This window comes from Plectropomus leopardus, chromosome 15 (assembly GCF_008729295.1).
Source record: "Plectropomus leopardus isolate mb chromosome 15, YSFRI_Pleo_2.0, whole genome shotgun sequence".
NCBI classification, from domain to species: Eukaryota; Metazoa; Chordata; class Actinopteri; order Perciformes; family Serranidae; genus Plectropomus; species Plectropomus leopardus.
In genome coordinates this window covers 22,627,558-22,650,992 of record NC_056477.1, presented here as the reverse complement: position 1 = coordinate 22,650,992, position 23,435 = coordinate 22,627,558, and the positions used below count along the sequence as shown (strand labels likewise).

At 40.8% G+C, this 23,435-nt stretch overlaps 1 protein-coding gene across 8 annotated transcripts in view; it reads right to left on the bottom strand.

The window, feature by feature from the left end:
• The window catches only part of klc1b (kinesin light chain 1b), a 31,186-nt gene that overhangs the window by 6,509 nt on the left and 1,242 nt on the right, over positions 1-23,435 (bottom strand). Inside the window, exons 1-15 of one of the 8 annotated variants that reach the window (XM_042502172.1) lie at positions 21,652-22,012; positions 14,188-14,439; positions 13,597-13,827; positions 12,743-12,824; positions 11,873-12,101; positions 11,662-11,749; positions 10,432-10,533; positions 9,699-9,872; positions 8,386-8,485; positions 6,293-6,345; positions 5,939-6,006; positions 5,513-5,621; positions 5,362-5,370; positions 4,939-5,091; positions 514-1,062 (exon numbers count right to left, since the gene is read on the bottom strand). In XM_042502172.1, coding sequence (XP_042358106.1) covers positions 1,057-1,062; positions 4,939-5,091; positions 5,362-5,370; positions 5,513-5,621; positions 5,939-6,006; positions 6,293-6,345; positions 8,386-8,485; positions 9,699-9,872; positions 10,432-10,533; positions 11,662-11,749; positions 11,873-12,101; positions 12,743-12,824; positions 13,597-13,827; positions 14,188-14,436 — 1,653 coding nt within the window. In that variant the 5' untranslated portion in view covers positions 14,437-14,439; positions 21,652-22,012 and the 3' untranslated portion in view covers positions 514-1,056. Of the gene's footprint in view, positions 1-513; positions 1,063-4,938; positions 5,092-5,361; positions 5,371-5,512; positions 5,622-5,938; positions 6,007-6,292; positions 6,346-8,385; positions 8,486-9,698; positions 9,873-10,431; positions 10,534-11,661; positions 11,750-11,872; positions 12,102-12,742; positions 12,825-13,596; positions 13,828-14,187; positions 14,440-21,651; positions 22,019-23,435 lie in introns of those variants that run through there. The other 7 variants (XM_042502173.1, XM_042502168.1, XM_042502165.1 and 4 more) reach the window with 7 other exon arrangements.

Here is a 23,435-nt window from a genome sequence, read left to right as displayed (position 1 = left end):
AGATAATTTGATATTTTGAGAAAGCTCAATATTTTGGGATACTAGGTCATTTTGAGACAAGTTTCACTTTTTAAAAAAAATAATTTGTAATAAGTCATTTTGAGAGTTTCACTTTTTTTGAGTAACTACGTCATTATTTTGATAGAAGCTTCTGCTTATTTCAAGATAAGAAAGTCAACATTTTCAGTAAATGTGTTACTATTTTGAGATACTAACTCATTATTTAAAGAAAAGTTTCTCATTACTTTTGCAATGCTGAGTCACTTTTTCGAGATAGGTACGGTTACATAATTGCGAGAAGGTTTCTCCTTATTTTAAAAATCATTTTCAAATTTTTTGACATATTAAGTCATTATTTCAAGATAATCAAGTCATTATTTTTCTTAAGTTTCTCCTTATTTCAAGATAAGTAAGATTTACTTTTTTTAGTAAGTTGAGAAACTAAGTTATTATTTTAAAGAAAAAAGAAGATTTTTGCAATACTGAGTTGTTATTTTGTGACAGTATGTCATTATTTTGAGAAAGTTTCTCATTATAATGACTTAGAGGATCATTTTTCATCACATTGGTAAAAATGGGTTTCCATACTTTCCTGCTTCTATCTAACCAAACAGATCTACTATGCACCTATGAAAAATTACAAATGGATGTTGGAAAGAGGAAAAATGTGTGAGTGGCTTCCTCACAGGGAAAAGATTTCACACACAATGACTTCTTTTTAATGTTAAGTGAGAGAAAGAGTTGAAGTAACGGTTTCTGACATGTCGGAGGACACAGGGTTAGTGAGAAGAAAGGATAGAGAGAGTGAAAGGAGGAGAGGAAAAAAGAGTGCAGAGAGGAGAAGACCAAACGTCCCAGCAGTTGTCAGTTGAACAGAGTTGACAGAAGTGACAACCGGAAGGGGGGCTTTCTGAGTCTCTGCCGAAGGGGGGCACCGGGAATGGTAGAGGAGCTGTTGGTTTGTTGGGACAGAGAAGGCCAGAGGGAACGACAACACACATCCTTTTGCTATTGTGTTGGGGAAGAAGAGAAGGATGGAGGAATAATCTTGATGGCTTAGGCCTGATAAAAGAGAAAGAGAGAAACAGACAAAAACGGCACACATTGTAAGATTAAGAGCTTTGGGTAGGGCTTCCTGCGCTGGACACCTACAGTAAATCTGAGCTTTGTCCCTTTTCTAACTGTACTGCTGTAGACCTGTCTACCCTGCACAAAGTTTACTGTATCAGCTGCAGCTTGGGATCTGGTTGCAGATTTTTTAAACCCAAGTCTACGTAAACAAAAATAATGTGTAAATCCCGCAGCACAGCAGTTGCGCTTCTCTTTGAAACATTACAGCTGTCTTAGAAGCTGCACTACAACAAGCAGGTCAGTGATGCAGTAGGTTGGTGGTTGCAGTCACCGTGACTCAGCTGTTTTTTTGTTTTTTTTTCCGTCTCTGGGAACCAGCGAGCCTGAACTTGGCACACTGCACAGAGCCAGTGACTGTGCACTGCAGACGTGGGACATCTGCAGGCATCAGCACTCAAAGGGGCATAATGATAAAGCCATTACACTGATGCTGAGAGGGACTGGCGCTCTGAATCACGTCTCCATGTATAACATTTTGATTCTGGCACAAAACTTAGCAAGCTAAAACTGCCTAAAGTGACATTTACATCTGCTAATGATGAACACATTATCTCAGTCCTTTCCTGCTAGCCTCAGCTTGCCCTGATTTCTATTACCTCAATGACTAATACATTATCTAACCTATCTATTGCGTCACTATATACCAACCCCACCCAAGCGTATTGTGTGGAATGACAGTTCAAGAGGGAGAGTACAATCCACTGAATGAGAGAAGGAAATTTGATTGACAGGCTGATTGGTTGTCATGGCAGGAGTAATCAACAAGGAAGTAGGTTAGTGACATGTAGAAAAGGAAAAAGGATGAAATCTAGAAAACATGCAAACAAACAGGCAGCACATTGAAGCGTCTAGCCGGGAGCACAAAGCAGGTACAGACACACTTGTAAATGACATCATGCACAAAGAGACACGCACATACATTCGACTAATGAACCTTAACACAACCACAAGTTTGCTAACCGCTGTCATCTCCTCAGGGTTACTTCTTTGTATATATGAAATAGACTGTCAAGCACTTCTACAGCCTCAGTGACGTATCAGACTTTCCCGAAGGCAGAGTGAAGACATGTTTGGGCAAAGCTATACAGCGGGCGATAGTTCTGACGTGCCTATCACACCATCTCTCAAAAATTATCTACACACACGCAGACAGGACTTTACAAGCCTATTTTCTAAAACACAACGTGGCCAAGTTGTAGTTACATGCTTGCAGCTTTGTAAATGAATGGATTGATGGAATTTGTTCAGCATATTTTAGTCAAAAGCTTAAACGTTTTGATACAAATATACTTTCATCTTTAAAGCACGAGAATGTGCTACATTTTCCCATTTTGACCATGTAAATTTAATCTCTACTGCTATTTTTGTGACATGGACAATAAATGCTTGCACACACCCTGCAATCCTTTGCATGCCATCAGATGTTTCAAACCCAAACAGGTGCACGCTCGGATGAATATGCATGCATTTGCTGGAGTGAGTTCAGTTTGCTCTGTTATGCATATGAACATATGTGTGTAGAGATGCATTCACATTCACACAACAGCCAGCAAAAAAAAAAAAAACACCTCTCTACTTTATGTTACTCAAAGAGAGCAGCAGACATCATGTTAACAGACATTTATCAACCATGTGAAAACACAGTGAACACACATGGTCCATTAGTGTGCATGTTAAGGGGTGAGCCCAGCAGGCTGGCGTTGCTACATGCATGTTTTGGCTGGGTTGGTGAGGTGAAGGGCGTGGCTGCACTTAAGTGAGGGGAAAGGCACAGGCTCAGACGACATTGCTGGCACAACCTTGCCCTCTGGCTTATGTCAGGGCTTCTTCCAGCTGGGACACAGCTCCAGCAGCATCTATTTAACTGCATGCACTGCTATATGGAATATCAGGTTTTCAGCACCAACCTCTTTGATAACGTGTAGAGGGGTGACTAGTCCAATGGGAAACACTGTGCTGGAAAATAAAAGCCCTGCAGTGAAATGACACTAACGATTGTTGAGACACAGCCAGAGTGGACACGATAACGAGTCCATAAAACAGCAGGATGAACCATTACATATCAACCGCCTAGTTTACTGCACGGAGAGATGAGCATCGAGGATATTGGAAACACTGTCAATTGTGTTTAATAGTGGAAACATGACACTTCCTAATAGGGATTGAGACAGGCTGTATCTCTGCAAGTCCCAGAAAAGCAAATAAATATTTCATATGTTGCCAGGGTGCCACAGAATGAGCCTGTGCCTTTTTATTACCGCTTCACTTGTGCAGAAGCGCTGCCAGCAGGACAACCACTTATTAAAACGAGACACTAGGACTTCATTGTCAAGCAATGGACAACCAAAAAAAAACAAAAAAAACATGAACATCAAGTCCAAAGCAAACTTAAATGCATTAAAAAAAACAACGGGTCAGCATGCCAAGACACTCAATCAGCTTTACATTCTGCAAAAAGGATTTCAAAAAATGACCTCATGAGAAGAACAAGGGACATCTATGAAGAGTCACTGGGCTGGTGCAGATATAGTTCACTGGGTGCAGCCAAATCAAGAACTGGGACTGAGCAGCTATTCCACTTAATATCTCTTTAAAGGGACAGTTCTCACCCCAATAAAAAGCATATATTTCCTCTTACCTGTAGAGCTATTTTTCTTTCTAGATTGTTTTGGTGCAATTTGCAGAGTGTTGTTATAGAGATATTGAGATATTGGCCATAAAGATGTCTGTGTTTTCTTGAATATAATGGAACTAGATGGCACTTGGCTTGTGGTGCTCAAAACAGCAAAAACAAAACTTTTGAAAAATTGTCAGCAATGTCTCTTTCCAGAAATCAAGATCTGGTTACTAAAGATAATCCAGACGTTGATGTGAGCAGTTTCATACAGGAACTATTTTCTAGAAGGAAGAGTGCATCTACTCATGAACAAGAGGCTCTGCTCTTGGACGCAAGATGTTAACATAAATGGCGTCCTCCTCGGCTGAGCTCTAAAGTTAACTAGCTAAGAGGTACTAGGTGAGCTGGCAGTAGATGCACGTCTTCTTCTGAGAGGTGAAATGGTTGGTAGCTCAGTAGAAAGACAATGGTCCCAACATGAAACTGCTCACAACAAGGTCTGTGGATTATCTTGAGTACCCAGGTCAAAATATCTGGAAAAAACATTGCTGTTGAGTTTTTTAAATGTACTTTTGCACTAACATTAAAACAATCCAGGTTGATAAAAAGCCACAGGTTTCCTTTTAACTACAATTAATAGGAAAAATATGTATTTTTGATTTTTGGGTGTACTGTACCTTTTAGACATGCCTCAAAATGATTTTGTTAAGAAGCAGGTTGTGCAATTCAGTCTTCTTTGAGCCTATTATTTGGTCATATATAATAAATCCAAGTAATGTTACTTGTACTCAGCTTATGATGATGTGCATCATCCCTGACATCATAAATGAAGTAATGCAGGAATTACTAATTTGGGCTTTTGTGCAGTTTGACCACAGGGAGGAGAGTGAGTATCTTGCGCTTCCTGTGAGGAGCAGCGTCTAATGAAGCTTCCTGACTGGCTCTGATCATTTACGGGCAGGAGAAGAGCCCGCTTCCTGCCAAATATAAAACCCTGCTTTATCTTTCTGTACTAATCTAAAAGAAAAGAGTCCTTTAGGCCCTTTCAAGCTGCTGCTTTTACATAAATTCTATTAAGTTGTAGGATGTTCTGCACCAGTCTGCACCCTCTGTGACATTGCTAACACTGCCTTGTTCTTCCAGTGAGGTCACTGGCCGTGTTGAATCAACTATAGTGGATTTGTACTCACCCCATTCCACTCCACGCCCATACTCACTTCCTCGCCGGTCTCAGAGCCGCTCTCATACTTAACGCTGCTCAGGCTGTCCCTGCTCCTCCGCCTGTCGCCATCTGTATCCTTCAGGATCTCCACCACACGTGTCTGGTGGATGGGATCAATGCCCTGATGGGAATAACACACAAGTACGACACACAAACAAACATACATGCCATAATTAGAACTACATCCTAGGAAGAAATTAGCTCCATGATAACGGTGAGTGTAGAGTTACATGGCATTATTAAAAGGGATTTTGTGTTTTCTGTCTCTTTTAATGTCACACTGGCAGCACAGAGACAATGGGACATTTTAAATGTCTGTGAGATGGGAGTGATGTTAGGGGAGAGAGGTGGAGGCTCTATGGGGGCTATCAGTTAGAGACAAACCACTTACTGTGTTGCTCTGGATCCATAGCATTGTAGAGAGAGGGAAAGAAATATCATGAGATTTGGGGGACATATTTAGGAATAAACAAAAACAGGAACTGATAAGTTATCTGCATGCAGAAACAGACATTTTCAGTTTGGAAAAATAGGCTGCTAACCTGCTTGCGAGACCTCACGGCGCACTCTTCCAGGGTCTCAGCAGCTTCTAGCTTGCCCTGTCGGCGGTACAGGGCCCCCAGGTTCCTCAGGGTGGTGTTCACTGTAGGGCTGGACAATGAGATGCACTGATATTTACAAAAACATTATTTATAGGCGAACCAATTGATCAAAGCAAACTTAAGTGCTATGTACAATTGTGTAAGAAAATGCAAAAAATAAATAAATAAATAAAGAAATCCTGAATTATTGAGAAAGCTACTTGAAACTGTATGCAGATTTAGTCATTTTAACCGAAAAACCAAAAGATGTTCTACAATACATTGAGTTAACACATTTATAAAAGAATAAACAATTAATCTCTGGCCTTTAACACACCTTTATTTATGTACAAGTTGTAAAAACATGCTTATCACGCTCCGCCTCACCTGTTGACCTTGCAGGCCTTGTACCAGCCGCCGTACTCTCCGTATGGAGTGTTGTCTCTGTGCTTGCCCTGGAAGTAAATGAGAGAAAAGAGGAAGAAGAGAGCGTGACGGGGAGTGGTGGTTTGAACTGGATCATCAGCTTTCTTCCCGTGTTTACATAAAACTATTACATGCATATCAGGGCTGATATTGTGCGTGTTAGGGCAAGTGCTCTGAATAACAGGACTGTATTTCACTCTCCAGGAATTGAAGTAAAAAGACCTGTTTTACCACCTCACAACCTTCACTTTCTTTTACTTTGCAGTGCTTTTCATATTTGCTCTTCAGAATGACATGATTACACAAAGCCCTCACCTTGCTCATCTCCTCTCTTTCCTCCGCATGCATCCAGATTGGCTTGTTTTCAGCTGCAGACAAACAGACAGGAGAGGTGTACCGAGAGGTCTACATACAGTAAAGCAAGGCTAGAAAACAGCTTGACCATCAGGAGGATAAATGAATCAACCATGAACTGTTCATGATGCAGGCTGAGCTTGCCATATGATGCTACCGACAAGGAAATCTGTCACTTAGTGGTACAATTTGTTTATTAGTCTGTCAAATATACCTGTGACTTGGTAGGGAGACAATGTTTTTTTAAATTGTTACTATGTATTAAGCTAAGGTTGGTGAATCCTGAGATCTGGTACAGACAGTCTGTTTCAACCATGAGTTTGAATATTATAAGGCCCTGTGTCCACAAGAGAGCTTTTTTCCCCCAACTGAATCGGCCAGGCGCTCCGCAGGAAATGTCCAGTTGGGAGCGCTTTGGGGGTGTTTTTTTCACCTGAGATGCTTTGGATGATATGATACAGAATATCCACGGAAGTAAAAATGTCAGAGGGAGGCAGAGTGCATGCTCTGGATGAAGGGAAGGCTGAATTATGTAGGAAGATGGACCCATCGGTCTACATGGGCTCATGAGAGAAAACATATATTAATATATACATGGTATATTAACATGTTTCTCCTCCATTGTTGTTCAGCACTGGTACAAGTAAAGCTGGTCCTTGTGATATTTGTCCCTCCTCCTGACTGAACAGCCCATTAAAAAGTGATAAGTGCAGCATTTTACCCAGAGTTGAACTTCTTTTTCTTTTTTTTTTTTTTTAAAGAATTTTGCAGCGCAGCATAAATTTGTGGCATTTCCATGGCAAAGAATTTTTGAAAATATGCTGACCGCAGGGGAAAAAAGCTTTAGTGGACGCAGTCCCTAAAACTGGCTGAAAGTTTAATCTGTTAATAATATAAATGATTGATTCAGAAAAATGCTTCTGTGTTTATTTAGAAGTACAGTAACTCATTTTGGTTTTCAATTTAATATTTTCATAAACATTTTTGCAGATTCTTCCTCACATGAATAAAGAAACACGTCAATATTTGTCAATACAGACAACACTATAAATGCTATATATAGACAGTGACAAACCATTTTTCAGATGTACTTTGCTTAAACATTTACAAGTAACCATCATTGCTTATTCATGCAGAGGATTCATTATAAGTTTGCTATTCAGGAATGTCCCAAACTCAGCAAAATAAAGAGAAAATAAGAAAATTGAGGGCAGAGTTGCTGCAGATAAATACACCACCACATACTTAACGTGGGTCATAACTGATGACTGAGAGGGATTACTTCTGTATGGTCTATACATTGCGTTTTAGAATAATCCTGCACAGTATATGTTTCACTATGCATTTGAAACACAAACATAGCCCCTATAATTTAAAATTAAAAGATATTTAACACCGTTTGCTCATGATAAAACATAAACCTTTTTTTCATACTCAGGGACACAAACTGTTGCTGCATAATGCTGCTGTGCTGCTTCCCTTAACCTTCAACTCTCCAACAGGTTCAAAGAAATCAGAGCCTCTATTGTCAAGTTAAGTGACACATGAAAAATAAACCTCTCAGAAAGAAAAAGCGTCAGAGTGGTGCATTGTGCCAAATCCCTTTCATTCCTTTTTCAAAGCAATCAATCTCTTCCCTGGAGGAAAGACAACAAAAAGCTTAACTCCAACTAAAAGAGAAGAAAATTGCAAAAATTTCATCTTTCAGACAAATATGTTCTTTATTCTTGAAAAAGTTTGTTTAGAGAGTCTTTGTTAGAGAATCCTCTGAGTGGTGAAGGTTGGCACGCTGCTTAGAATATCGTCCACTTTTTACCCAGCATTCACTCAGCTCGTGGTGTGATGCAAACAGTAGACGGAAGATGTGACGGTGGAGGAGAGGTTAAAAAAAAAAATCTAGCCTTATTAGAAGTTTGATGTGACCCACCACCATTTTTCTTCGGATAAATTTGTATTTATTGTGTTTTTAGGCTGATTGAAAAAAAAATCAAATACAGCAATATAGAAACAAGCTTTCGAACCTGTCAGCTACATTATCTAATATGAGACCTTACCATCAACAGATCCAAACTCTTTCTCATGAGCACGAGTCAGAATCTCTTTGTACAGAATCTCAGCCTCCTTGTATTTCCCCTGTTTGAGAAAGCAGGACGCCTGAGGAAGAAACAGAACAGAAAGCACATTTTAGTGTTGGATCAAATGAGCCTATTGACTCATAATGTGCCCCCTGAGACAGCAGGAGCAGTCGGTCTGCATACTTCTCCTGTGCACTGTGACTCATGAGTAATGATAGAGTACCACAGAGCCTCCTCTACTGTCTCCATGGAGCCTCTCCATCATTGCAGAGACAGGAGAGAAGCAGGAGAGAAAGGAAGCAAAGCAGCAGACAAAGGACTAGTGGCATGGTGCTGGGGCTGCGCCTAACGATAATGTTTTATCGATCAGCTATTCTTTTTATTATACGATTAATGTATCAATTAACTGTCTTCAGTTAAAAATAATGATAATAGTGGTATATTTTGTGTTGTGATATGACATAACAGTAATAATAATAATATCATTAATAACGATAACAATAATAATACTAATAGGCACTTTGTGTCAGAAGCTTAATTAGAAAGTATTCAGCTTAAAATGGTCATGTCATGGATTTATTTAATTGCTGGAGTAATATGCAACTAAGATAATTACTGGCAAATGTATTTTTGCATCAACATGCAGCAGGGAAAATAAATTATTTACAGACTGTATCAGCAGTCACACACTTTAAAAAAACGGTCTGGACCGTTAGTTTAAACTGCTTTCTTAATTGTGCATGGCAGTTTAAGTTATCAGATAATATAAACGGTACTTTGACATTCAAAATGTCCCTGGGAAGGAACCCAAAACCCGTGTCATATGTCACCCCCCAGTGTTGAAACAAAAACTATACCCTTGTTGTTACATGACCAACCTTGACTGTGACAACACTTATGCTGAAAGAGTGGAATGACATTATGTTCAGCCTTCTTTCATAACTGTTATTTCAAAAAAGCATAAAAGTGCCCCTTTTGTCAATTCAGGTGCAGTGTACGCATCAAAACAAGAACATTTTAAAAGACATTTCAGGTGGAAGAACTGCAGGCTGAAAGCAGTAACAGTTTACATGCTGAACGCCCCCACAGAGCCACTCAGGCTGACTGAACAAATGAGAGATTCTGCTCACAATAAAAACGACACTTTGCCTGTGTTTACCTTGGTACACTCACAGCTCGATAGGGACTGTAATTCTTGTCAAATAAAAAGCGTAGTGTAGAAGTGAAAGGGTTTGCGAAGAAAAGGGAAAAGAAGCACAATAAAATTAGATGTGTCTCATCTTGTCTCTCACCAGGTTGTTCTTGGTTTTGGCCACATTGGGATCATCTGGGCCCAGCCTGCTCTCATAGATCTCCAGGGCACGGCAGTAGTAGTACTCCACCTCCTCATACTTGCCCTGGTTCTGGCACAGCAGAGCCAGGTTGTTCAGCTGTTTGGCCACGTCTGGGTGGTCCTTTCCCAGGACCTGAGGGAAATTAACAAGCAAATGTTTTGAATTCATATTTCAGTTTGTACCTCTGCCTCATTGCCTTTGGCTTTCTCCGTGCATCTCTTCCTTTTGTACCTTTCACCGCTTTCACCGAGCAGCACGTCTGCCTGATGCAGGCACTCAGGAGATCTAATAAAAGGCTGATCAATAGAAAGGGAACAGAATAGAGCTTTCAGGCAAACAGAGACTCATTGTGCCCTGCTGGGCTCTGTAGCTTTGTCATGTCTTCTCTCCATCTCTGCCTCGCTCCCCAACGCCTGCCATCCATTTTCAGCTGTGCTCTCAATTAAACTCCTGCGGCATGGGAATGGCCCCCAGCGTAAACTCCACAGACAATTTAAGAAAATCATTTGCTCTCTTTCCCCTATTTATAGTCGCTGGTGTTACAGTAGCTCCAACTGACATTCTTGAAATGTTATCACTGTAAATTACTTTATAACAATGAGCTAATTGCTCACTGGTTTAGCCTTAAAATGAGGCCACAATAGCAGTGCTCTGGACTGCTTTACCGGTGCAATCCAGGGATGTGGCCTACCTTTTCTCTGATCTCCAGAGCCCTCTTACACAGAGGCTCTGCCTCTTTGTACTTCCCCCTCTTTCCATACAGCACAGCCAAGTTGTTCAGCGTGGCAGCAACCTGGACATACAGAAGGAGAGAAAACCTGAATAAGGACATTTCCTTTCTCTGTTTTTACTGAAGTATTGTAGTTTAGCCTCACAGTATTACAGCCTTAAAGTGATTTGCAGGATTGTCAGTTTATGTTTGTAAACACTGCTCGCTAGCAAAAGTGAAAGTAACAGCTATCCCCACATTTGCTCTCGTTTGGCATTTAGCCTCGCTATAGTTGCGTTTATTTCTGTACTTTATCTGGTAGGTGCCTGCTTCTTGTGGTCTGACACCTGGACTCTGCCTTTATATAAAGCCCTGATTTCACCTGAGCATTGTGGGGGGTACACAACAACAAACATCCCAGACACAGAAAATAAGAAGAAAATAACAAAATACAGGCAGGCTGCCAGGTCTCTGCAAATAAATACACATCCACGCACTTCTTGTGGGCCATAAGTGACTGAGAGATTACCTCTGTATGACTCTGTAGATTTTTTTTTGGGTGGGAGGGGGTCTTGCATCATATATCTTAAATTTACTGCTACCTTAACACTTATCAATCCTAAAAATTTGTACTGTTCAATCGAGTTGTCTTTAAAAAAAGCTCGAAGCCACCTGGATGACACAAGATGCTAGTAACCTGCCTTTGTGCTTCATTATTCTGTGACAAGGATCACGCTGAGTGACAAGAGTAACAATTTGAGGCAAACTACAAAGCCTACAGAGCTGCAGGGACTAGCGCCGAGCTTTAATAGCTTCCTTTGGGCTTTGCGAGGTGTTGTGGTGCCACGGTGTGAATCGATTTATACAAATTTGTTCACAAAGGGACTTTAACAGGCAGTATACTTGAATGTTTTCTCATTGGTCATTAGATTCTAACTGCACAGAATGTGGTTTGGTTCATGCTAGATGTATGTGCAGGCATTCAGCAGTTGTGATTGATTACTCTAAAGCCTGCAGGCAGAGGTAAAAAAAAAAAATCCATACTTTAATAATGGTGAAAAAAAATCCATAGAGACAGACTGAGAGAACAGTAAATACAGTAGACTGTAGTTATTGCCTCCCTGTTGAGAACTAACACCAGATGACTGAATCTGGTCTATCAAAGCACGTCAACATGAAAATATGGTTGTCATGACAATGGCTGAGTCTTACAGCTGGATGGTCTTTGCCCAGGGTTTTCTCACGGATGGACAGAGCATCGTTCAGCAGATGAGCAGCCTCTTTGTATTTGTTCTGATCCCTGAGAATGAGAGAAAGAGATGAAACAACGTGGTGAGACTGACTGTTTCTCGCTCTATGTATAAAGTAGAAAGGAAAGCAACAGTAGAACCAGCAAAAGCTCCCACGTGGAGACATTTCTGACCTATAGACCAAGGCCAGGATGTTAAGCATGGTTGCCACATCGGGGTGGTCGTGTCCAGAAGTCTTCTCCAAGTCCTCCAAAGCCTGCTTGCAGAGGGGGACGGCCACCTCGTACCTGCCCTGGGAGGCATACTGGATCACCAGGTTATGCAGGGTTCTCAGGCGGGCTGGGATCTCGTAGCCTCCCTGCTGGGCTGCAGCCACGGCCGCGCTGTTGTGTTGGTGCTGCACTGTGGGGTGCAAGGGAACAGGGCAAAGGTCAGCTTGGATGTCAAAGGCAGAAAACTCTGACCTGATTATAACTACATTTACATACAAACAACACTGTTGTTTCAGGAAATAATTAGATTACGGGAATAATTCAATTAGTATTTAGTGGCATGACACAACATTATCTCACACAGTGTCCTGGACACAGATGCATCGTCAGGTTAATTTACTCGAAGAGGGATGTGACACCAGATAATCGGATCTATTTTCAAACCAAAAATGTTTTCCCAAATTCAAAGCAGGTGTGCTTTTTGACAATATGTTGCAGAATTCTTTGAACAAAATTGAGACAAATTATCAGAAAGAGCCCTGTTTAACATCCACTATATCATTCTGACCATATTAAACATTTGCATTGTGCTCTAAAAGTCTCAATTGTTTTACTCACTGCAGTTCTAATAATGTAAGAAACATTTGTTTTCATTCGTTCTGAAATATGTTTGGATAAACATGTAATAATAGCTCTCTACGCTAAATGATGATTATAAAATTTTGAAAGCAAATTCCTCTATCATAGTGATGCAACATAATCAGGTTTTACAGTCTAATGGTTGAGTAAAATCCTGATGTTGTGTTGAGTTTCTGACTGTGTTGTTCTTACTTCCTTGGCCGTGCTCCTCCTCATCATTGGGGAAGAGGTCGTCCAGGGAGTCCTTCGGTGTTTCTCGGTCCTTCTCCTCCTGCTGAGAGGAGAAAACAAACCTGCTAATCAGACCTTCTAACAAACAGCGGGAATCACAAAGCCATCTGGCAACACTGTTACATAGTTTTTATCTTTCTAAACATTTAAGCCCAGGAGGCTTTTCAAAAAAATACCACATATTCAGATAAACTGGACTCATCCCTGCTCATCAAAAGATTTGTCTACAACAGCACACATATCTGCTCTGTCAATCACGTCTTATGTGTTTTCATTTCTAAATAGATCATTAGAAACCATGAGGTTCGCATAAAGCAGTGACATCAGTGTTCTATCAATGTTATTTCTGCCTGTTAAAAGCTGAAAAAAAATGGAAAAGCTGCTTTCACGAGTATAAGGATCCTTCAGAGACTTGGCAGGATGGATTCCTGCAACAGACAACTAGCAGATACAGGCTATTACAGCCTCTTTTTGTGACAACGAATAAGGAATATGCAGCGATTCATCTTGACCGGTAGATCAATGAGGACCTGACCTAAAAGGCTCATTCCTGGAAGACCATTCAGCTGTTTTCTCTCCTGTATCGGGTATCATTGACAGTTCGCAGCCCTTTAGAGTTAAATCAATCCTTTAAAGGCAGAGTCAAAATAAAAACTGTTCAAAGTCCGCTCAGAACACAGGATTTGTATTTCCTATCCTATTTGGGTAAAATTTTGCTTATAATAACTTAAAAGTCATCTCCATTTCACTGCATAGGCTAAATAATGAATTAAAGTAGTACTGCAGATGTGTTTGAAATCATTTTCAGTACTTACAGTGGGTGAGACATCTTCATCATATTTTTTGAGCTGGTTCATGAACTCCAGGTGCTTCTTCTCCTCCTCCAGCTGGGCCACGCTCTGCTCGCTCTTCTGCAGCTTCTGCTGGGTGTTGGCCAGCTCGTCCCGCAGCCACTGGTTTTCCTGGCAAAGCCTCCTCACCTGGGCACGCAGCTTCTGTTTCTCCGACTCCACCGCGTTCAGGTGGTTGGACAGGGCCATCATAACCTGGGATATAGACAGCATTTGAAGAGAAATGACATTTAACAAGGACAAACTGTTGCAGTGGCAAAGCGGGAGAGAACAAACCGGGGCTTATTCTGAATGAATCATGATCATCACACAAGCTTAGTATAGAATGAGGAAGCAGAAGCGCTTTGACTGTGTGGGTTAAACAACACATACTCCAAATGTACTACATTGTGAATCATGCTTTTTTTTCTGCCAAGTGTGATATGAACTGTAACCTACTCTATTTTACTTAGCATTGAATTTTTTGCTAAAATCATTCTAGTTTCCAAACGATATATATTCGTTAGGTAGGAAAATACATTTTGCCCTCCTTGTATTCCCCCCACCTAATCTTACCTGTGCTTCTCCCAGGCCCAGTTCGATCATCTCCACTGACTTGCGGAGCAGGTTGGACTTCTCGTGCACCAAGTTGGCCTCCTCATCCTTCTTCAGGCACTTGATGGTCTCCAGCAGGCTGTGCAGGATGGAGTTGTGCTCATTCTTCAAGGCCTCGAGACCCTGGATCACCAACTTCGTGTTGGAGATGATCTCCTCCTGAGAGAGCTTCTCCAGCTTCTCTTCCCGTGGATACACCATGGTCGACATCTTCTACAGGGAGTGCAGAATTATTAGGCAAGTTGTATTTTTGAGGATTAATTTTATTATTGAACAACAACCATGTTCTTAATGAACCCAAAAGACTCATTAATATCAAAGCTGAATATTTTTGGAAGTTGGAGTGGGGCTTTTTTAGTTTTAGCTATTTTAGGAGGATATCTGTGTGTGCAGGTGACTATTACTGTGCATAATAATTAGGCAACTTAACAAAAAACAAATACATACCCATTTCAATTATTTATTTTCACCAGGGAAACCAATATAACAGCTCAACATTCACACATATACATTTCTGACATTCAAAAACAAATCAGTGACCAATATAGCCACCTTTCTTTGCAAGGACACTCAAAAGCCTGCCATCCATGGATTCTGTCAGTGTTTTGATCTGTTCACGATCAACATTACGTGCAGCAGCAACCACAGCCTCCCAGACACTGTTCAGAGAGGTGTACTGTTTTCCCTCCTTGTAAATCTCACATTTGATGAGGGACCACAGGTTCTCTATGGGGTTCAGATCAGGTGAACAAGGAGGCCATGTCATTAGTTTTTCTTCTTTTAGACCCTTTCTTGCCAGCCACGCTGTGGAGTACTTGGATGTGTGTGATGGAGCATTGTCCTGCATGAAAATCATGTTTTTCTTAAAGGATGCGGACTTCTTCCTGTACCACTGCTTGAAGAAGGTGTCTTCCAGAAACTGGCAGTAGGACTGGGAGTTGAGTTTGACTCCATCCTCAACCCGAAAAGGCCCCACAAGCTCATCTTTGATGATACCAGCCCATACCAGTACCCCACCTCCACCTTGCTGGCGTCTGAGTCGGACTGGAGCTCTCTGCCCTTTACCGATCCAGTCACGGGCCCATCCATCTGGCCCATCAAGACTCACTCTCATTTCATCGGTCCATAAAACCTTAGAAAAATCAGTGTTGAGATGTTTCTTGGCCCAGTCTTGACGTTTCAGCTTGTGTGTCTTGTTCAGTGGTGGTCGTTTTTCAGCCTTTCTTACCTTGGCCATGTCTCTGAGTATTGCACACCTTGTGCTTTTGGGCACTCCAGTGATGTTGCAGCTCTGAAATATGGCAAAACTGGTGGCAAGTGGCATCTTGGCAGCTGCACGCTTGACTTTTCTCAGTTCATGGGCAGTTATTTTGCGCCTTGGTTTTTCCACACGCTTCTTGCGACCCTGTTGACTATTTTGAATGAAACGCTTGATTGTTCGATGATCACGCTTCAGAAGCTTGGCAATTTTAAGAGTGCTGCATCCCTCTGCAAGATATCTCACTATTTTTGACTTTTCGGAGCCTGTCAAGTCCCTCTTCTGACCCATTTTGCCAAAGGAAAGGAAGTTGCCTAATAATTATGCACACCTGATATAGGGTGTTGATGTCATTAGATGCACATCACCTGATATGCTTAATTGGTAGTGGGCTTTCGAGCCTATACAGCTTGGAGTAAGACAACATGCATAAAGAGGATGATGTGGTCAAAATACTCATTTGCCTAATAATTCTGCACTCCCTGCATGTAGCTCAGGGAAACCTGCGCAGATTGAGGAAAACGGGAACCGGCTGTTACAACCTGCTGGAGACTGTGGGAAAATTTAAACAGCAGCAGCTGCCGCATTAAAGCATATTTTCACAACAGTCTGCCAAAGATGCAGCTGTGCTTGTTTAAAACTGAAATTCACAAGCAGAACCCGAGGGTTTGGCTGAGCTGCAACTGTCACAACATGTCTTTTGTTACTTTCCTCTTCTACACTTCCGCTAGGCTGCACCAACGAGACTTAATTTAATATAAGACCATCTCTTATCAGAGTTTAGTAAAACTAGGTTTAAAATGAGTAAATTCTGATTTAAAATTAAGCAGAGCTCTGTTGCACCATTACAAATTAATCTTGGTTTCATAAAGCCAAGTTTATTTATTTAAACAGAATTTAAAGTGAGTTGATTTAATACATACAAGCTCCATACTGAAAATAAAACATTAAACAAATAAATAAATACAGGGAGGGGGGCGTGGCTGTTTAAATGTCTGCTTTTCGACAACAAAATAAAGTTACATTGTTTTTCGCTAGCTAAAAAGACGCTAGCTATGCTTAACGGTACTCTTGAGTTCTCGGCAGAGGCTCAAATTTTTCCTCCTTTGAGAAAAACTTGTTGGCCCAATCAATGAAACAATATTGCCAAATCATAGAAGATGAAAGAAAATGGACAATGGCAGTGAAAAAGAGCTGCTTGGAGAGACTGTTTATCACAGTTTAAAGTTTTGGTGCCACAGAATTAAATTTAATCAAGGTTTAACGTAAAAACTTAAGAGGGGTTTAAATTTAATCTTTCTAAATGTTAAGCTTGTTTTCAAGTTTGGTACAGCACAATTTAAAATTAAACCATGTTTTAAACCAGGTTAAAAAGTTTATCCTTGTTGGTGCAATCCAGTCAGAGAGTAGCTTCAATTTCGGATGATCTTCACACTATAAACCATCTGAGGCATTCTCTGCTGGGTGACATGACAGATTTCTCTCTCCCTTCTCTCTTTACAGATATCAATGTCTGACCGTGTAGTGCCTCGTCCTTGATGCTGACAAGTCATTTATGTGTTGCACTATTGATGCCTTTGTGGCATCATCTACTAGCAACTTGTCAGCCATAAAAAGTGAAAATTAAGCCATGTTTTATCACGACAGGGGAGCTGAAGTATCCAAATCACATGAGGGAGATAGGTCAGCATTTCTGTGAGTTGTTTAATTAGACAAATTCAGAATGTATGCAGTTATATAAGATATGCAAGAGGGGTTGTTTAATGAAACACATGAACTATGTTCCACCCAAGTCTTGTGAATTACTCAGCTGCAGGGGTTGAATGAATGGGCACATACAGAGTAAAGACATGCGTATAATGCCTGCTTTATGCATAGCCGAGGGCCACGGGGACATATTATTCTGGCGGACAGACTGTTGGGATTTGGCACCTATAATAAGCTCCGGCTGAGAGTAGGGCTGCAGCTTGCAGTGTAACAGAGGGCACACAGATGCTGCAGTGTGGGTGCCTTCTGGTGCCAGCACTTTATCCAAACAGAGGCTTTGCTGGCTGCATGAAGAGTCAAGGAGAAGATGACATGACAAAAAAACCTCTGTAATACAGCTTAGAGGCTGGTCAAGTCACAGAAAAAAACCTCAATGTCAATAATGTGTTCTGAAGAAATGTCAACCTTTTGGTGAGTGCATGGAACATGTGCCATTTTCCCCCAAACACTCTGAAGATAACCTATGACTCACTGAGCCACGTCACTGTTGGCTACATCGTGCAAATGTCAGTGCAAAAAAGCGGCCCTGCCCTTCCAACTGAGGTCCAGGCAATACTGAGCTATTGCGTTGTATATTTTAGCAGCAGTGGGGATGTGAGGTTAAGGATGAGGGGGCTTGCCTTGCAGTGATAAACACCAGCTGAGAGCCATCTGCCAAAAGAAAAATATACTACACCATTAGTGAGCCACTCCCGCTTTGCTACTTGCATTTCAGCTATTAAAGCAGAGCATTTAGAAAATAAAAATACCAACAAAAAAGGCCTAAACAACTGCAATAAAAAGCTATTTGCTTAGCAATGTGACAAAAGAAAAGAAAGTGACTGCTATCCCCTTTGGTTGCTACCTCGAGTGAATGTAGCTGCAAAACCTACGATTACAAGCTGGTTTAACCCTTTGACACCTGAGCAAAATTGGCTTGGTGTCTTTGAAAACCATGGGAAGAAGGCAATTAGCTGTGAAAGAAGAAATGACCCCAAAATTAGAAAAAAAAATTCAAGAATATTAGTTTAAAAAAGGAAATTTGTCTTTTTTCATGTTTTTAAAAGAACTAACACCAATTTGCAATTTCCAAAAGTTTTTACTTGTGAAAGGTGTCTGAAATCAGCTCAGAAATGATTTCACTCTGAGTTTCAAAGGGTTAAGAATTTAATTACTTGAGACATCACATCATGATCATTAACAGCTGCTAGGGCTGCAACTAACAATTACTTTCATTTTATTTGATTATTTTGTTGATTTCTTTGCTTGATTGACTCATTGTTTGTCTACAAAATGTCAGAAATTCGTAAAAAGAAAAAAGCCCATCCCGTGAGCGCCCATAGTGACGTCATCAAATGTGTTGTTTTATGGAACCAACATTCCAATGAATCGCTGCAGCTCTTATGGCTGCCCACCTTAATTTGTTAGCCTCGCTGTCCGAAGACCTCTTCTTACATAAGTGTATTTTCAGTGGACCTTGGCTCAACTTTACAGCGGACACTTGCACTGGCAGGAACACAGACAACACGTCCAACTGGGTCTGTTGCTAGTATCCAGTAATTACGTCCCTCCTGTGATGCATGCCACATCATGTATTCACAGCTGGGCTCTGGTCAGGGTGTTATTTATGATGCTAATATATTTCATGAATGACACTAGACAAGCGCACAGGGGCAGCTACTGAAGTCAGCTAATGACCGACTAGATGTCAGTCAGCCTGTGGAAATGAGCTTTAATCAGGATGACAGTGGAGCCTGTGTACCACCAGCTGCAGCCTGTGGATGGGCAGAAGAGCAGCAGTGATCGATAATAAAAAGTGTCATGTAACCCGACAATATGGAGTGTATAGGAGAATACAGAGAAGACACATCCGCTGTCACACGAACCTTCTTAAACTGAAATATTGTTTTCCTTTGCTTCAATTAAAAGCTTTACTGTCTTTGGGTTCATAACCCTTCTTACTTAAATCCGTTGAAGAATTCAAAAAAATGCACAATGTTCAAAGGAAAAGGCATCGGTTGACTTCTGCTCTTATCCTTTAAGAAACCTTTTCTGAAAAATTCCTTAATTTCTGCATGTTGAGGGAAAAAGTGAAGGGTGGAGTAAGCCTGATGCAAAGCAGGTAGTTAAAGCTGTTAAAACACTGTAGCAGTACTGACTAATTCATTTTGAGCATATTAGATATGGTAGCCAGAGGTGACATTGAGCATCTCTCATTTGCAATTTAGTATTTTAGTGCATTTCATGTACAATCATCTCTTTACTTCCATTTTACAGGGAGAAACAGAAGAGCAGTAAAGGCAAATTAAGGGAGACAGTCAAAGAGCAGAGTGACAAAACCCATTAGGATCTTTCATCCCAATGTACATAACAAAGTAATATTCAAATGCACTCTTTCTATAGCCACTCCAAGATCCCCAAACATATACCTGCATGAAATCTAGAAAACGTGTATCCTTGTATTTGCTGCATTAAATGTCCTGTGTGTAGGATTTAGGAGGATATACTGGTAAAAATGAAATATTATATAATAAGTATGGTTACTTGAAAATAAGAACTGGTGTGTTTTCATTACCTTAGAATGAGCCATTTATATCTGCAAAGGAAGTCCTTGTCCATGGAGATCACCATGTTCCACCTCATGTTTGTATAGTAGAACCAGAAAGGACAAACCAAACGCTGGCTCTAGATAGGGCCATCTGCGTTTTCATGTCGGCCACTGAGCGTTGGAAAAACACTGCATTGCTAGTGTGAAACTGCTTTATCCAGTGTTTTTGCCGTATTTAATGACCTGGTCTTTTTGTTTTGGAGAGGAATAGACCTCTTTGGTTAATTTGGCTGTCAGTAAAATCCTCATGTTCAATAACCACTGAAGAAATTCAAAGTTTCAGCTGGTTGCAACCTGCAAATGTCAACACTAGACGCCATGAAATCCCCCTAAATCTAACGTACTGCTCCTTTAAAATCTTTCAACATTTTGGAAAACATAATTGAGGCCACTCATCAAGGTCAAACAAGCATATATCCTCAAATATTCATGTGTAAGAACAAAAATAGACCACAGCACAGGACTCGCTACTTTACATAAAGGTCTATTCAAATGCCACAAACAAATCCAGCTGCACTCTCATTTGCATGGCTAAAGAGATGACTGTCATGTATGAAATTCTGAGCATTTAGAGTCACATGCTATATGAGCATTGGGCTCTAAGTAAAGTCAATGAGATTATAAAACCCTAACTTTGCATGACGAGATGTCAGACAGATGAGGCCTACAGTACATTTCTTCCTGGTGCCAAAACTCTTTCCCGCTCTGAACAAGACAAGAAATGATCACTTTGAAACATCAAGCATATTCACAGATCAGACAGCTTATTACCCTCAACAGTTACTCTGAGTCTCAGCAGTTAAACGCCTATGTGGATGAAAGGCCTGCGCAGCTTAGTGTACACAGCAGCTAACAAAGAGAAGAAGTACTTTCATGTCAGACAGGGGAGAAACAAGTAGCTTTGCCTTGATAAAACACACAAACACCTGTATCAAGGACTTTTGCTTTCCTCAGACAGCTGAAGTTAATATTTTCCAAGTCTTTAAAGAGGCGAGATAAAGTCCAACAGGCCAGGTGTTTTTCTTGACAAAGACCGCCCTTGAATTGGCCTAATCTTTAACATTTAGTTTTTGCTGTTTCCTGCAAATCATGTGCACATAAAACAAATGACAAAAAAAAAATGCTTTTTATGAAATACAACACACTGACGACTATGGACCAGCTCTGATATGTGAGGCCCAGAATATGACTTCTCATACTGCTGAAATGTGTTACAGTGCTTTTGGGGCAATGCAAAAAAAAAAAATGCACTCACCATGTAGCACACATGTTACACACAACACTACAGCACCACATTTGATGAAGGCTTTTATCCAAATGCCCTCATGATCAGGATCAAGTATTACTCAACGTTCAGTAGTAGCTATTAAGGAGAAATGTTTCCTTGCAAACATGCAAAAGGTAAACACAGGCACATGAGGAAACCATTTTCAGCAAATCCCCCAGCTCAGAGCCACCTGACCTACCATTTTAATAAATACACATAGATAAGACATGCTGCATTAACAGATGTTCCTGCCTATCACTGGTGCTTTGCAGTAGATGGATTATTCTTTGAAATGCAGCATTATAATCAGGTTGATATCTAAAACCATCACAGTAGCATGTTTGTATATCATACACAGGACCACAGTGAAACAACTTCATGTAAGAAAAGGGGTTGTGGCTCTTTTTCATGAGGAGCAACGATGGGACACTGATAATATATGTAGAAGGGGCAAATTATATCCATAACAAAACCCACTAAATGCCTGCTGAAGGCTGGAGCCATCTATCATTCAGCTGCTACAGCTTGCTGGACCAGAAAACTAACCTCGGTTTCAGTGGCAGATCAGAGCCTCATACTTTGGCACGGTGAAAAGCTGATGAAATAATGACTCCTCCTGCAGCAATAGCGCTACACGCTGGCAAAGTGCATCCTAAAACTGCTGTGCTAATCCAAAGTGATCCTCCTTAGAAAAAGGAAACCTTCGGTGTGTAGCAGAGGCGAATGGAAATGAGACAGGACAGGAATGAGAGTGGTGATGGTGGGGAGAGGAGGACGAGAGCTGCTTGCGGGATGATGATGACCTTCCCACTGCTCCGTCAGAGCAACCAACATCAGCTCAGGGCGCACACATCTAGAGACGGCCCCGCCCACAGCGGGAGGAGAGCAGAGGAGTGTGGAGGAGCAGGTCGGATGGGGGAGGGAGCCATCCTGATCGGCTCCTCTACTCATCAGACACAAAGGAATACGACTAATGAGACACAATGAGATGAACTCAATGACACTATTTTACAGAGAGGAGTCTCACATGCCTCCAAGGCTTAAGGCACACAACACACTGCAAGGTCGAAATTTACTGTCTGATGGTTTTATACAGCATATGTGAAAATCTAACGCGGATTTACACAGAGCAAACACTGGCAACATGAGAGGGGAGTGCAATGATCCTACATACTTCAGGAAATATGTATTCATGCACACAGACAACCTTTTCAGTGATGTTCACATCTTATTTGACAATTATTAAGTTTCTGATTATATCATTAATTTGACAATAACGGCAATCGATCACCTGTGGTCCATATGCTTTAGGGTAAAATCAATCCAAAGATGTTTTAATGTATTCCCACATTTCAGCTGGAGGTGGAATGCAGAGCGAATCAATGCTTATTATCTTACACTGATTAGATTCTTCAATTTGTGTACCAACAATACAAAAGAATCACATGTGTAGCAAACAGAGTTGCAAATCGTAAGCACTATCCCTAAAATTGTCTATCAATTAATCCATTAATTGTTGTTTGAAAAAAACATAAAAACTTTTCTCAAACAATACCAAATCGTTTTTTTTCCTCAAACAAAGCTCACAACAAGCTTGTAACATTTTGCATATATTTTGACAGATCTGCATAGCTCTCCGATTACTTAACTTTCACACGTTCTATTAAATTCTACCTCTAGTAGCAAAAGATCTCCAAACCTAGTATGATCAAAATCCCATTTACTAATAATACTCAAATCTCTCAACTAAATAGCCTTCTGAAAGTCTTAACTTGACATTGTTTTGATGAAGCAGGTCAGGAGGAACTGAATTTTATGGGAACGTTAGATGACTACACCTAGCTGGAGAACCAAAGTTCATATTATATTGCTACAATTGTAGCACATAGAGCACAGGAGCCAATACAAATGCCCAAAAGAAGAGTGCAGCGTTATGAAAGACAGTTCTGTGTTTACAGAAACAACATTGTGGACTCTGTATTGACTAGTTTATTTCCCTCTGAGCTGAGAAAACCTGGGCAATCTCTCTGTCGTGTTTGCTCACCCAGCTCCACTCCTCATTGGTCTCATCTCCAGAGAGGCCTCTGGCCTTACATTATCACATCTCCCTTTAGAAAACACAACCATCGCCCAGACCCTCGTTTCTCCTGATCTCACTCTACCATCACTGCACCACAGTCATTCAAGTTGATTGTGGTTTTGCACACTGATCTCCAAGGACAGGATGAACTGAATAACTCTTAATTGTGTTTATGTGTGGATTTGTGTAATTTCCCACAGAATGTTACAAACCTTAGGGCAGGAAAAACTCTATTTTACAATTATGCTTG